Source organism: Siphateles boraxobius, unplaced genomic scaffold (genome assembly GCF_051911475.1).
Source record: "Siphateles boraxobius isolate OS27281-9 unplaced genomic scaffold, OSU_SipBor_1 118, whole genome shotgun sequence".
NCBI lineage: Eukaryota > Metazoa > Chordata > Actinopteri > Cypriniformes > Leuciscidae > Siphateles > Siphateles boraxobius.
In genome coordinates, this window is record NW_027508720.1 from 1,695,948 (window position 1) to 1,711,447 (window position 15,500).

A 15,500-nucleotide genomic window follows, 5' to 3' on the forward strand; every position below is an offset into this window, starting at 1 on the left:
TACAGTACTACATAGATTGCTATCTTAGAATGCACACTTTAATGTCATATTTATGAATATTGATTTAGAATGTTACAAGTTGTGGAAAAATTCAGGAGAGGAAAACAAAGCCACATAAATTTTCAGATCAATTAAAGTAGCCTAACCATGATTAGCGCATGGGGAACTGGGTTACTTAACAAAAACAGGCTATTTTTTAATATAATTTTTTGTTTTTATATATTTCTTATTTTATATTTTATTGGTTGCTCTTTTGCAATTGTTTCCCTTTCTGGAATGTAAATATTTTTTTATCTTCCTTTTTTCTTTTTTACAGGCTATTCTATATCTACTTTGTCTACCTTCAAGTATCTATTTAAGATACCGTGCACACCGCCAGGCAAAATTTGCAGTTATGCAGTTATGACGTCACTTTGTAGGCCAAAACGCGGAAGTGAGTTAGCATTTTAGCACTTCCGGTTCCCTCGCCCTAAAGTCTATGGGTTTTTTGAATGGGTTTTTGCTAAATCGCCTGAAATAAGGTCTGTGGTTAACAAAGCCTCTAAATATTTTCACGTTTTGATCTGACATAAAACATACCATTATAACCTGCTTGTGGTTTTTCAAACTTTATATAGGCTTCAAAATGTATAAATTTTGGATTCACTTGTAAAGATTATCTTGATAGACAAAACGTGTAAGGGTCACAACTCTTTGTTGAACACAGATCTTATTTTTTTGCGATTTTCCAAAAGTCTGTGGGGAAAATGCATAGCTTTTCGATCGAGGGAACCCATGCGCCGCTAACTTCCGAGTTGTCCTACAAAGTGATGTCATAACTTCGGCACTCTATGACGCCTGCAATGACGTTATTTTTGCCGAGGGGAACCTTCGCGCTCGTGTTTTTCCACGTTTAATTCGCAATGTAAATGTCAACTTATTTATCTATTCAGTAACTTTTTATGCCACGCGCGCCAGGATGTAATGGGCCACCTGCTGACAAAAGAATCACTGAATCGAAACGAACTGTTCAAACGAACCGACTCGCGGAAACGAGTACTACGGCTGACGTCACTGGGCGGAGTTTCGCGGGACGTACTAAAAGGGAATCCGCTCGCGCTCCTCTGTCCTGTAGAGAGAAGAAGAAGCACGTGTGTCTGAACGCTTTTAACCTGCGCCACTCTCTCACATAAACCAGCTTTACAGCACAAACAGCTTCAGTCATGGTCAAGCTCGCTAAGGTAAGATATCTGCAAACATGCTCAAACAATTCAATGCGCCACATAAAGAGGATCAAAATGCGATTTTTTTAGTTTTTTTATTGTATTGCTTTTAACGGGAAGGCCCACATGTGCGACACACGTATTTCCATTGTAGGTATTTATAGCGTTGCCATGCAAACTCAAAAGTGCAAATTGTGTTTTAATGATAAATTGTGACGTCTAAAACTAGGTAATTTAAATGTAATCTGCCTTTGTTGTTTTTTCCCCGTTGTCCCGGGCTGACCACGCTTCTCCGTTTTGGTAGGCCTCAGCTGATACTCATTAACAATACGTGTTCGAGGTTTTAACTTTACACTATTTTTTTTGTTGAGACCGTAATAAATCATTCTAAGCAAGTCAACTTGGTTTGTAGTTCTTCTATCGTGTCGTGATTTTGCTGTAACTCGTGTGTTAGCCATGTGCAGCTTGATGCTAAACGCCTCCATTTTGCCTCTTTGAAGTGATCGAGCAGACATTTAACACGTTGCATGAAACCGCCTCGCGTTGTTAAAGCATATTTAAGCGACTCACATGAGTTTAATATGCGAGTATTGCTTAATCTCGCATGTTTTACGAAAAAATATATATTTACTCTTCTGTTAGCGCGCATGTGGGTTTTCCACGTGTAACGCGAACCCACGTGGGTTTGTTCACGCGCGGAGTTTCACGCGCAGGACTTTGCTTTTTGAATAGTCCTTTCAAACTTTAACTTTTTTTTTTAAACATTACTTTTCATTTTAGGTAATGTATTTAAGTGTATTTTTAAGTTTAATTTAATTATGTACACAAACGTTTGTAATACAAAAATCCGCTTCGCGAGAGAAAACACGTGGTATTTAAGTGCTCCTCGGAATATACAAAAATGGTTTGGCAATTTTGTTTTTAATTAGGCTGCACCTCCAAACATCTGGTTTTCCAAATACATACCATACATGTGCATGTATGCAAGCATAAACGGGAGTTTTTGACTTGTCAATCTCTTTTTGGTGCTTAAATATTGCAATTTTAAATGTTACTTTTTTTTTTAGAACAATGGTTTCACCTCCATATGTTTGGTATTTTAAACACCATTAATGGATTTACATTTAATAAATATTTGTTTTTATGTAGTATTTTGCTTTTTAGGAATGAGAATGCATTATGAAATATGGATTTCATTATTTAAAAAAATTATATATTTTGAAAGCTGAGCCTTAAAGTGAAACTGAAACAACCAACATGTGAGATGTGCTTTATAAATAAACTCATTTTTACTGAAACCTCATTCAGCAGGAAATGCACTGTGCGGTTTGCGCCTGTTTTGTGTGCTTGACTTCAATCACGTTTTCGGCCTATTGAAATCCTTTTTTCCCAGCTTTAATTTCTGTACTTTAATGTAATGATTCAGTTAAATGTTAGTAATCAAAAAGCATCTCTAATTATTTGAAGTAATGAAACATGTCCATTTATCAATCCAATAAGTTTAATGAAAAGCAGTCCTATGAAGTGCTTTTTCCACAATATCAGTGGGGTTTGGTTTAATTTCTCTTCCATTTTAATGATTTGTTAAAATGTTAGTCATGTCTAATCACTTGGATTCATAATGTAACCACTTCCTCTTTTATTTTTCAAATTCCATTTTTTTATTTATTAAAGTGTAGATCTAGACTAGGATTAAATGTCATAATTTCTTAAAGTTATGCTGAACTCTTATTTTCGTGGATTGTTGTCAATACTTTTGAGATCTATAATCCTAAACTTGCCAAATGGTTACAGTAACTTCTATGATGTTCTGTCCATGTTTGCAGGCAGCGAAGAAAGAAGCGCCACTGAAGAAAAAGGCACCTCCACCCCCCAAAGATGTGGAAGAGGACTCCAGCGAGGAGGACGACAGCGAGGAGGAGGAGGTGACTATGAATCTCCAACAACTACTTAGAGCTCCAACTAACTATTATTTTTCCGATTAATCCGATAAAACAAATTTAAAATTTCTATTTGATTTTATTAGAACTAAATAAAACCCTGAATCAGGGTATTTATATGTAAAAGTGTACTTTAAAAAGTTCAAAAGCCACAATTGAGTTTTACTAATCAATATTAGCATTGTTTTTAATGATAATTGCTGATGGCAAGTTGACAACCATGATTAAAGCTGCAGTAGGGAGTTTTGAGAAAATGTTGACTTAGCCTGAAAATTTGAACAAGCACAACTTACAGGTCCCGCCCCCTTGCTCTCTGCTGCGCTACAGCCCTCCCTCCACAGCGGAGCCTGCCATGAACGCGCAGGCTAGTAAGCAGGACCACCGATGACGGCGGATTATAAATAGTTATGGAACATTCACTAATAGGGGCGAAACATCAACAATATGCTTTACATTGACTATGGCCTGCCCATACTTTGACTACAAACTTGGTCCTCAAATCATTATGTATTTTGCAATACATGTAACTTTATAACGTTGCACTCTTTCTATAAGCTATAAATAGCTAGTAAGATAACGCTAAAGGATTAGTTCACTTTAAAAAAAACTTTTGCTGATAATTTACTCACCCCCATGTCATCCAAGATGTCCATGTCTTTCTTTCTTCAGTCGAAAAGAAATTAAGGTTTTTGATGAAAACATTCCAGGCTTTTTCTCCATATAATGGACTTCAATAGGTCACAAACGTTTCAAGGACCAAATGACAGTTTCAGTGCAGCTTCAAAGGGCTTTAAACGATACCAGGCGATGAATAAGGGTCTTATCTAGCGAAACAATCGGTCATTTCAAAAATAGATAAAAAAACTTTAAGTTTTATAAGCACAAATGCTCGCCTTGCTCTGTTCTGTGATGCACGTTCGTGATCCTGTTCGAACTCGATAATCAAAATGAACGAATCTTTTTTCGAGTCATTTCCTTCGTTGAATGAACAAAATGACTCACAAAAAGATTTGTTCATTTGGATGAACGAGTTCAAACAGGACGCTGTGCAAGAGAGGGGTGATCAGCGCGTACACGAGTGTGATTGACACTGCTAAGACATTCCTCCTGGCTCTGATTGGTTGTTTCTGACCGGGAGCGGTGTATTTCTGCAAATGGCAGTAGGACCACAGGGAGGAGCTTGATTTTTTTTTTTTTTTCCACAGATTATCTGTCTCATATTTTACTGTCATGACATAATGACAGTTTAAAAAAATATTTGTTTACAAAAGTTACCTACTGCAGCTTTAATGAGAATTTTTTTTATATACAACATGAATTGATTTGTTTAAAGAAATTGACGATTGATATCTCCGTAGTGAACGCGCCTATAGAGAGAAATGCACATCATGGATTAATCAGAGTATGCTGCCTATTTCTTTTCCTTTTGAATTGTTTCGTTTAGAGAAATTGACAAATCGTCATCTCCATAGTGAACGATAGAGAGAAGTGCACATCATGGATTACATAATCTGAGAGTAGGCTAGCCGATATCTTTTCGTTTTGAATAGTTTCGTTTAATTTGATCGCCATTTCCGTATGAACGCGCATAGAGAGAAATGCACATCATGGATTAAATAATTCAAAACGAAAAGAAATGGGCCACTAACTGATTGTTTCGTTTAATGAAATTTCAAGCTTTATTTAGATATCTGTCATGTCTGTGAGACATACACTGAGTTTCGGTTAATTTATGATGAGATTTCAATGCAAGTGACCGCGGCGCGCCAGCGCACGATCATGTCATGATTATGTTGTCTGCTATATTTGATTCTTATTTATTAAATCCAGGCAATTTGTTGGTGATTGATAAAATTATTAAAATTAAGATACAATTTATACAAACAGAAATTCACTTTAAAGAAAGGCCTTTTACAAGATGAAACTTAATTAAGTGGTCAATGTCTGACTCCCGATGCATCCCATCCTACTCGTGCTGTTCAGTTTTCATTATCAACGTAAAAAAAAATTTAATTATAATATTTTAACAAATATAAACTAATGCGCTTATTTAATGAACTCGGGGCAAAATGCATCCTCGCAGCAGTGAGTGGGTGGTTGTTTCGGAGATGCGACGTTAGGTTAGAGGTGTTTCCATCTCTCGCGGTCACCTTTTTCATTGCAACATTTACAAATTGCCTCGTCAGTATTTACCGCCTCTCCCTTCTCTCTTTCTCCTCCACACTGTCACTTAATGACAACTACATAAGCATTTTTAGGCATTGAATAAATTATATTTATATATTTTATATAAGTGCCGGTAATGACGGTATTGAAACTGATACTGTTGCTATTTTAAGACCCCGCGGTATACGATATTACCGAAATACCGCCCAACCCTACTAGCCCCTTTCACACAATCACCAGTAAGCGCTCTCCGTGACGTGAGCAGACCAACTAATCGATAATGACATTCGTTGACAGCGATTTTCATAACCGATTATCGATTAGTTGTTGCAGCCCTACAACTACTTTATTTGCAGCATGATTCATAACTTAAGTTTTATTTCAACAGGCTCCACCAGTCAAAGCTGCAGCAAAGAAAAACGCAGCTCCGGTAAAGGCAGTGAAGAACGGGAAAGCTGCTGCCAAACAGGAGAGCGAGGATGACGACGACGATGATGATGATGATGAATCTGGTGCGCAAGTATTTCCATGATGGTTTTCTCACCGCAGTGCTCTTTAATCCGAAGCCTGAAGTCTGATTAGTGTTTGTCTGCTCTGCCCACTAGAAGAGGAAGCTCCTCCCCCCCCGAAGAAGGCCACGCCTGCTAAAGCAACGCCTGCTAAAGCGACCCCGGCTAAGAAAGCAGCGCCCGCTGAGGAGTCTAGTGACGAGGACGAGGATGATGATGGTATGAAAACACTGGCCAAGAACAGTATGTTTAATCTATTCTCATTTTGGAGAGCAGATATCGATTCTTAAGTCCCAAGAATCGTTATTTGGTCAGTGTTTGATGTGTGAGTTTACTTGCCGTTATTTGTGGCGCACCTTACATCCAATAGATTGCAATAACTCCATGCTGTTTGTATGAAAGTGTCTGGTTTCAAATGGTACATTTTATTCTGAAATTCATAATTGCCTTTGTGATGCTGTAGTGCCTCAGTTTATGTGGACCGATCAGCTCTTTACTGCTAGTTATAGCACTGAATAAACATCTGAAGGAATGTTCAAATTTACAGAACGGCTTATTAAAAAATTAAACTTTATTGAAGACGTCAACACAGCTTGTAAACTATACATTGCGTAAAGTTATATTTAATCCAGAGCCGTTCAATGTACAAATTCGCTGGTCAGCTATAAAAATTAAAGAAAAAAGATATTGTACAAGCATTCTATTTTTACTTAAACACTTGTTTTCATTGAGTTATTTAAACATTTATGACAGCCACTGTTTAAATGTGTATTTAAAAAGCAAATTGGGAGTGAAAGCCAATTATATCATTACTGTTTTATACTAAAACATTGTTAAATAAATTGTAATGCACAACTTCAACTTTTATATACACATGTATAGTAGGGGTGTCGAAATTAACCGTTTCTACGTTGCATCGCGATGCAGACGAGGACGATTCGGTATCGGTTCAGTAATAGACCATAACCGGTTATACTGACGCTTTTCTGACGTCATTTGTCGCGTGTGTGCTTTGTCGCGGTAGCATACAATGGCAGAGGAGGCGAGACGCAAGTGCGAGTAATTAAAAATGCTCCGAATACTTTAAAAGCCTACATCTATTCTGGGCACATTTCGGCTCTAATGAACAACCTGGTAAGCACGACCTGGAGAAGACACGCGCTGTGCGCGCTCATGTCACGCACACATAGAGCTGATTTAAGTATCCGAACCCGATGGTCAAATTACAATTATTCTGTGTTACGCGTGATTATAATGGATGATCGTTACCTTCAACAGCGGGCCCGGCGACGGGTGATGCGCGCATCTCTATGGTAACATTATACACTGATGAATGAGCGCTGCTTTTAAATGAACATTTCTTTACAATAAAATTGATTTGACACAATTTCATTTACTAAATGGCATAAACAGGCTTTACTCCCTTGAAACTTAAACTGGAATGTCACTGTTTCTGTCAGTGCGACTTCCCGAACATCATCTTTTGGAGTAAAAATTTAAATTGCAGATGCAGTGCATCGCGATATCGAATTGAACTGAATCGATGACATGATAATCGTAATCGAACCGAGCCATGAGACCAGTGTAGGTTCACACCCCTAATGTATAGCACGTTTGAAAGTGACTTTTTTGGCCATGGTGCTTGACAATTTAATGTAAGAAGTGTGTATAAATGGTTTACAGCAGGGGTGCCCACTCCTGCCGATCCACTGTCCTGCACCGTTCATCTCCAACCCTTATCAAACACATCTGCCTTTAAATTCAAGTGATCCTAAAGACCTTAATTGGTTGCTTCAGTGTTTGATTAGGGTTGTAGATGAACTGTGCAGGACAGTCGATCAGCAGGAGCAGGATTGGGCACCCCTGGTTTAGAGCAGTAGTAAGGCCCCCCCTTAAATAATTTTACATTCTGCATCTGAATATCAAACGTATCGTAAAACTTGTGCCAATGCAGAACCCTCGTGTTGTGTGATTTCGAGACAGTATGACATTCTAACGACTCTATTTGCACCATTTCCTGTCGTGTAGAAGAATCAGAAGAAGAGGCCCCCCCACCCAAGAAAGCTGCACCCGCCAAAGCCACGCCGGCCAAGAAAGCGGCTCCTGCGGCCAAAGCCGCTCCTGCTGAGGAGTCTGATGACGAGGACGACGGTACGAATCACTCCCTGTACATCACAGACTGCCTGTCTCCATATTTAAATGAAGTCATGTTCACTCTGAACACGCCTTTGTTGTAAATCCCAGTTTAAACTTATGTTCCTGTTTAGATGATTCTGAGGAGGAAGAAACCCCACCTCCTAAAAAGGCCGCTAAACCTGCAGCTAAAGCTAAAGCTCCCGCAGCCAAGGAGGAATCTGATGATGATGATGATGACGACGACGAAGATGATGGTGTGTGAATGTTTATTTTTTATTTTTTTAGTTGCACATATGAACCACAAGGGACTTAATTGTGAATGATTTGTATGATACTGTGGAGCTGATGATTTAGTTTACGTTAGCTTTGTAACTTTTCTCAAATGATTTTGATTGGGTTTTCTTAGATTCAGAGGAAGAGGAAATGGACACGACTCCTGCGCCCAAAGCCAAAAAGGCAGGAATGGTGAAAGCAAAGGAGGAATCTGAAGATGACGACGAGGACGATGATGAAGACGACGATGATGATGATGAGGAAGAAGGTATGACCGAACAGTTTTTGTAACATTTTATTGTACTTTCACGGTGCTTTGTATTTAAAGAGCTTGGCAGACTTCAATTTCTAAAACTCCCATGTTCTCCAGAAACCCCGGTCACTCCAGGGAAGAGGAAAGCGGAGGCTAAAAAAGAGAAGGGAACACCACCGGCTAAGAAAGTTAAAACTGATGGAGAGGGTGAGACTTGCGCTCTATATTCTTTAAGTCTTGCACATTTAACTACATATGATGATCAAAAGGGACTTAATACTGAAGTATGTGATGTCACCTTTTTTATCAATTCTGATGCTGGTTTAAGGAAAAAGATGTGTTTCCTTGTCGTGGTCTGGTGAACTAACTTTAGTGTAAACTTTCAGGTTTCAGTCTCTATTTGGGCAACTTGAACTGCAATAAGGACTTCGATGAAATTAAATCCGCGATCTCCAAGTTCTTCTCAAAGGAAGGCCTTGAAATTCAGGATGTACGACTTGGTGGGACCAAGTAAGGAGAACTTTTGAATCTCATTAATCAGTCAAATTTATGCGAAGGCATTGTGAATGTTGATTTGACTCTTTGAAATTTCTTTTGCAGGAAATTTGGCTACGTTGACTTTGCATCTGAAGAGGATTTGCAGAAGGCTTTGGCCCTCAATGGCAAGAAGCTGATGGGCCAGCCGCTGAAGCTCGACAGGGCCAGGAGCAAGGAGGACTCCCAGGAAAGCAAAAAAGGTACTATCCTACAGCTGACGCTTTCAACGTCAATCCAACGAGTCTAGATATGATGTCCGCTTATCAAATACCTGAACTCTCATGTGGATTCCATGATGGTCAAGTACTGATCTGGATCCATCGCCATGCTATATGATAACTTGAGTTTCCAGAATCCAACGTTTTATCGTTTTCTTCACTCAGAGAGAGACTCACGCACTTTGTTCGTGAAGAACCTCCCCTACTCCGTAACGCAAGATGATCTGAAAGAACTCTTTGACCAGGCGGTCGATATTAGAGTACCGATGGGCAGCAACGGTTCAAGCAGAGGGTAAGATTAAGCTGTGACTGTTATAACGAATAAAACATGTTTCGATCAAATGGTTGACTGACATCCTCCACTTTGGTGACAGAATCGCCTACGTTGAGTTCAAGACCGAGGAGATCGCCGAGAAGATGCTGGAAGAGGCACAAGGTGCCGACGTTCAGGGCCGCTCGATCACGGTCGACTTCACCGGAGAAAAGAGCCGGCAGAGCGGGAGATGTGAGTAACGACGGTGTCTTGTTGTGGTTTTAGTTGTGTTTTCATCAATGCTAATGCGGCTCTTGTTTTCTAGCTCAATCAACCGGTGGTGCTTCAAACAAAGTCCTTGTCGTAAACAATCTGGCGTTCAGCGCGACTGAAGATTCCCTCCAGAGTGTGTTTGAGAAGGCCGTGTCCATCAGAATACCTCAGAACAACGGCAGGCCGAAGGGGTACGTCCAGCGCTTCAGTAGTGTGTTTAAGGATGTGTAGGAGTATATTAATACTGTATCAAGAGGAATAGACGTAATTAGGTCGGTTTATGCACGTTCACACCAAACGCTAATGTTCGGCAAGTAAATTCGGTCTGATTTTCGCATGATTTGAGGTGGATAATACACGTCACACTGGCTGAATAATGCAGTATCACACTGACAATAGGTGACGCTTCTAGATCAGCAGAAATGCCTGTTACTCTGGTACAAAAAGCAGTGCGCAATTTCCATTTCTGAGACAAGGATTCCTCTATTCACTATTATTTGGTAAATTAGTTACTTGAGTGCCACTAATTTGCAGTTTTATTTTAACCGCTGCTCTGGACTTGTGACCTAAAGGCCAAAGTGTACTCTGGGTTTTAGACATGCACAATACAGTAAGCGTGATGCTAATTTCATCACCAGAATATGCGCGATGCCTGGTTTTTGCATTCGTGTTAATCAGTAGTTCCACAAGGTGGCAACACTGGCCCGAAACTCAAGACTACAAACAACAAAATTATGGAGACTGCAGTAACGGCTCACATTGACAAGGTTGAGATGCAGGAAACTGAGTTCAAAAGAATACAAAGACATTTTTATTGCTCATAAGTTCTGGAGAATGGCACAGACACTGGATAAAGGTTAAACTTTCTCGTTATCAAATGGAGTATGCTTTGGAAAGCTACACCTTAACCATCTATTTCCTGTGCATGTGTGACTTCCTTTCATAACCAGAATGGCTGTGCGTTAAATTCTAAAGCTGTTTGTGCTACAAAAAGTTAATATTGTAACAAAAACAAGATTGCAAATCAAGCAGCATAATTTGAAAAAAAATATTGTACAGGTAAAATAACACTACTGACACTGGAAGCCAGATGCATTCGATTTACAAATGGCCGCTCTTTCACTAAATATGGTGGATCGATTGGCCAGTTTTCTTCAGTGCTAAGAATGTCTATGAAGGAGTGGTGTTTTGATGGCATGCAAGTTTTCGCGTCACTAATGAATGGCTGCAAATGTCTATTGAGAAAGTAAAATGTTTGGCTCTTAACATTCGTCTTGATGTGAACCGAAGCATCTTGTGGGGGTTTTTTTTTTTCAGCTTATTGGACTGGTCTAATGTCTTTTTTTTTTCTAGATATGCATTTTTGGAGTTTGATAATGTGGAGGATGCCAAGGATGCGCTGGAGAATTGCAACAACACAGATATTGAGGGCAGAAGCATCAGATTAGAGTTCAGTCAGAGCGAGAGAGAGCGAGGCGGTGGAGGAAGAGGAAACTCTGGTTTGTAGATTTTGCTGCTTACTGAAGTTTTATCAGCTTAATATTGTTTGCAAATGCTTAAAGTGCTAACCGTTTTTCCACGCTTTGTAGGACCTACAAAAACCCTGTTTGTCAAAGGCTTGTCAGAAGACACCACAGATCAGACTCTGAGAGACTCTTTTGATGGAGCCGTTGGCGCCAGAGTCGCCATGGACAGAGACACCGGTTCATCAAAAGGGTACGGATATGTTTGGTTCTCTCAGAAACTGTTTTTGCTTCTCATGAGCTCCTCTCTGTCAGTTCAGTGGCGTTGTATGGATTCGCACGAGAAGTAGATTCAAAGTCACACTCAAACAGGTGTTTCCAGGTGTTTCATTGGAAAGTACCCATGTCTGATGTGAGACATCTTAAGCCATTTAGATCCAGAAGCCGCTGCTGGTTTCCCTCGTGAATGTTAACTGAATACGATTTCCTCCCCCAGATTCGGTTTCGTAGACTTCGATAGTGAAGAAGAATGCAAGTCAGCCAAAGAAGCCATGGATGACGGAGAGATCGATGGCAACAGAGTGACTCTGGACTACGCCAGGCCCAAGGGCGAGGGCGGCCGCGGCGGGGGCTTCGGCGGCAGAGGAGGGTTCGGAGGACGAGGAGGCGGACGGGGGGGTTTCGGAGGCCGAGGCGGGGGCGGTAGAGGAGGCGGATTCAGGGGCGGACGAGGAGGACGGGGTGGCGGAGGCGGCTTCAGAGGAGGCAGAGGCGGTAAGTGTCAACTATTCAAAACACTTGATTCGTAACGTGAGACAAACGCACTGTAAGAATGATTAGGACCCGAGCGCCAAAATGGCTTGATTAGTGCCAGCAACAATATTTAAAAGTTCCTCTCACCCTACATTAGGCTTGTGTAACCTCTACAAAAGTCTCTGACCATTTCCAGGTGTCATACTTAAACTATCCTAGAGTTTTAATCCGATCAACATCATATTTGGTGCGTCTCATCTAAAGGCATTTGCAGAGATCTTGAGTTTTCATGGCAGCCTGACAAAGTTTGTTTCGCCATGAAACGGGAAGTTGTGGTAACTCAAGCATACCACGTCCAATCTGCCCTGAACTTCACTTGTTTGAAATGAGTCCTGGCCTGAAGACATCTGGGCCTTGTTTACAGCTGACATTAAGTAGATGAGGGAGACCCATTCCCGTTTACACCTGGTGTTTAAATCCGTCGATATGAATGTATGAGATCTTTTGATCTAAAGGAAGAAATAAGCTTACTCAATCTACGTATGAACAGCTGCAAGACCAGCTGAACACTGTGAGTGTTAGAAATCAGGAATGGAGAGGGAACGATGTGCTTGGTACGCTTTTCATCTTCAACCAAACTTGGGTCTCCAGCCCAAGTCTGGCTAGTGCGCGTCCCATAATGTTAACGCATTCGGTCAGAAGACGGTCTTTTGTGGCTGTTCAAACACATTCGACTACATGAGCATTTACTCTACAAAAGCAATCCGTTTTTTTTTTCCAAGTCCCCCTGAAAGTGGACGAGCTCAAGTGGTTTTGACCCGTTTACGCCTGTATTGATCTTTGTCTACTTGTGATCTGATGGAGCAAAGCGCATCTTAATACCAGCTGTAAACGGGGCCATCCGTGCCAACTAGGGCTGCAACTAACGATTATTTTGATAAACGATTATTCGGACGATTATTTTTTCGCTTAATCGGATAGAAGTTAAATTAGATTTTTTTTTATTATAACTAAATAAAACCGTAAATCAGGGTATTTATGTGTAAAAGTGTACTTTAAAAAGTGCAAAAGCCACACATTACTAATATCAATATTTGCATTGTTTTTAATAATTGCTGATGGCAAGTTGACAAACATGATTATTGTTAAAAAAAATGATATCCAACATTATGTTTTAACACAATTTTTGTTAAAACAAATTTACACAGACATGTTGTTCAGATGTGAATATCTGAACTAAAAACAAACTAAAAACATCTAAAATATATAATTCATTTAATTTTTATTTAAAATTAATTATATATAAGGATAAAGAATATAATATATATAATATATAAAAGAATATAATATAAGGATAAATTGATTAAATAAATATAGAAAGACTGAAAACAATTGTGTGAACGTAGAGCCGCAGTAGATCGCGTTTGAAAAACAATTAAAACTTAGTAGACAAATGCTATAAAAAGAGAACGGAATGGAGGTAACGTTACCCAGCAAGCTAACAGGCTTGAGTAAAGGACAGGAGAAATTATGCATTAGTGCACAAGCATTCGCTGAAAACCACTGAGTACAGTGACTAAAAAACAATATTTTACTGCTGCTGTTATTAACTGCCTTTATATTTAGTGCTTCGCTTTGTAAACACCGTTTTAATTTAACCTATTTCTGCGGTAGCGCTATTTTAATCCATCACTTACGTTGCGAGCGAACTGATTGCGCAACCTGATGCTCGAGACAAAATACAGACATCCCAAGATCCCGGAAGTCTCCCGCATATTGATTCCGGCTCCCTGATGCCCGCGAATTAGTTCAAACTCCCGAAAGCAAGAGCGCGCATGCGAGACAGAAGAGACTGCTCCAAACCGTGTAGCGCGCGCGCTCGGCAGAGCGCCTGAGGGAGAGAGACCTTGCGTGTGTGTGCGTACCAGTAAACGCTCCCCGTGACGTAAGCAGACCAACTAATCGATAATGACATTCGTTGACAACGATTTTCAGAATCGATTATAATCGATTTGATCGATTAGTTGTTGCAGCCCTAGTGCCAACATCAGTCATGGCACCACCTACTGGTTGCAGAAACTGTGGCACACGGTCATAATCTCCCATATTTTCCGGTTTAAAAGCATATTGCGGTTTTCTTCACGGTTTTCCTTGTATGCTTGAGTTAATGCAGCTTCCTGTTTAATGGCGTAACAAACTTAGTAAGGCTGCAACAACAACTGAAGATCTTCACAAAGCCCTTTAGATAAGACGCACCAAATATGATGTTTAACAGATTAAAACTCTAGTACAACACCTAGAAATGCCAAATTGCACAGTAAAAATGAAGCGTAGTTCTTCCATTTTAATCAATTTAGTTCCTTTATTGTCCACAAGTGGAAATTTGTCTTTGGCTTCACTATACACCTCACACAAGGACACCAACACAAACATTAAAAATATACATATAAAATTCATAGACTTTCTTTCATACATATTCATACATATAACATTCATAGACTACATATCAAATTTTTTTTGTCAGTTTGTATTAATGTTAATCACTACACATTTGGCAGTGTGCTGTTCTGAACGTTTTGCCTTGTGAATTATACACTTAACCCTTTCTTCTCTCCCTCAGGTGGACGAGGTGGATTTGGGGACAGGCCACAAGGAAAGAAGATTAAGTTTGATGATTAAATCTGTAATTGAATGAACTGTTTTCATTGCTTAAATCCACTTTTGTCAGAGCATTTCTAGGACATTCCAGAAAGCGTCAGTAACTGTACAGTGACCCCTGACCCCCGACCCCTCGCTCCCCATGAACTGTGAGAGTTCAGAGACGTCCCAACCATCCGCGTAAAAATGAAATGTGAATGTTGTAATTATGCTCTGCTGGTTTAGGTACATGTTGTACATGCTACGGTTTGTTTTTGTTTCTTTTGTTAGTGTGTTTTTCCACTCTTCCCCCTCAGTTTTTATTTAATTTCATCTTTTTTTTTTTAGTTGCCTCTTAGGTGCAAGTTTAATGTGCAGTACCTTTTTAATGTGCAAAGCATATTGTAACGTATACATGAAATTGACACCTATTTAGTAGTATTTAGAGATATAAATCTATATGAAAGTTTCGAATGTTGAAGTCGGACAACAGCTCAGTGAGGATGTCAAATTTATATATCCATTAAATTTGGCTTTTGTGACTTAAGGTTTTCTTTTTCCAGTTCAGGTTTTTCATAATGTAAAGAACCATTTTGATTAAACATGGTTTTTAAACTGTTTGGTTGTGATTTGTCAAAGTTGTGTACATTTTGCAAATAAGATGTAGAACTCTAGACTTTTTCTAAGTTTGATAATGCTGTTAAAGATCAACGGTGACATTTTACTAGTGCAGGTTTGTGCTAATATTTGGAGAACAGTAAAGCCAACTACCTTTTAATGCAACTGGAAGAACGTTTGATCTCAACTATGGAAGAACATCGCCACAACATTAGAGAAGTACTGGACCTGTATGAGACATTGAATGCATTATGAGAAGATTACGCTAG

The 15,500-nt window shown here is 39.6% G+C and overlaps 1 protein-coding gene and 1 non-coding gene across 6 annotated transcripts; both read left to right on the forward strand.

Annotated features, from left to right (window-relative positions):
- The first annotated feature begins 1,042 nt into the window (after positions 1–1,042).
- ncl (nucleolin) lies at positions 1,043–15,231 on the forward strand. Of its 5 annotated transcripts, none has more exons than XM_077202635.1 (17): positions 1,043–1,220; positions 3,029–3,127; positions 5,697–5,820; positions 5,914–6,036; positions 7,846–7,968; positions 8,085–8,207; positions 8,360–8,494; positions 8,597–8,686; positions 8,866–8,989; positions 9,080–9,216; positions 9,400–9,526; positions 9,609–9,739; positions 9,813–9,951; positions 11,114–11,259; positions 11,350–11,476; positions 11,720–11,997; positions 14,597–15,231. In XM_077202635.1, the coding sequence occupies exons 1-17, from the start codon at positions 1,203–1,205 to the stop codon at positions 14,653–14,655; spliced, it is 2,103 nt and encodes a 700-aa protein (XP_077058750.1). In that variant the 5' UTR covers positions 1,043–1,202; the 3' UTR covers positions 14,656–15,231. The 5 variants fall into 5 exon arrangements, with proteins under 5 accessions (XP_077058750.1, XP_077058731.1, XP_077058741.1 ...); XM_077202616.1 differs by having other exon boundaries at positions 1,084–1,220; positions 3,029–3,131; positions 5,704–5,820; positions 5,914–6,060; XM_077202626.1 differs by having other exon boundaries at positions 1,084–1,220; positions 5,697–5,828; positions 5,943–6,060.
- LOC143711395 (small nucleolar RNA SNORA75) lies at positions 11,512–11,646 on the forward strand. Its single transcript, XR_013194839.1, has one exon. It is a non-coding gene; the product is annotated as a small nucleolar RNA SNORA75 (small nucleolar RNA).
- Positions 15,232–15,500: the final 269 nt, after the last annotated feature.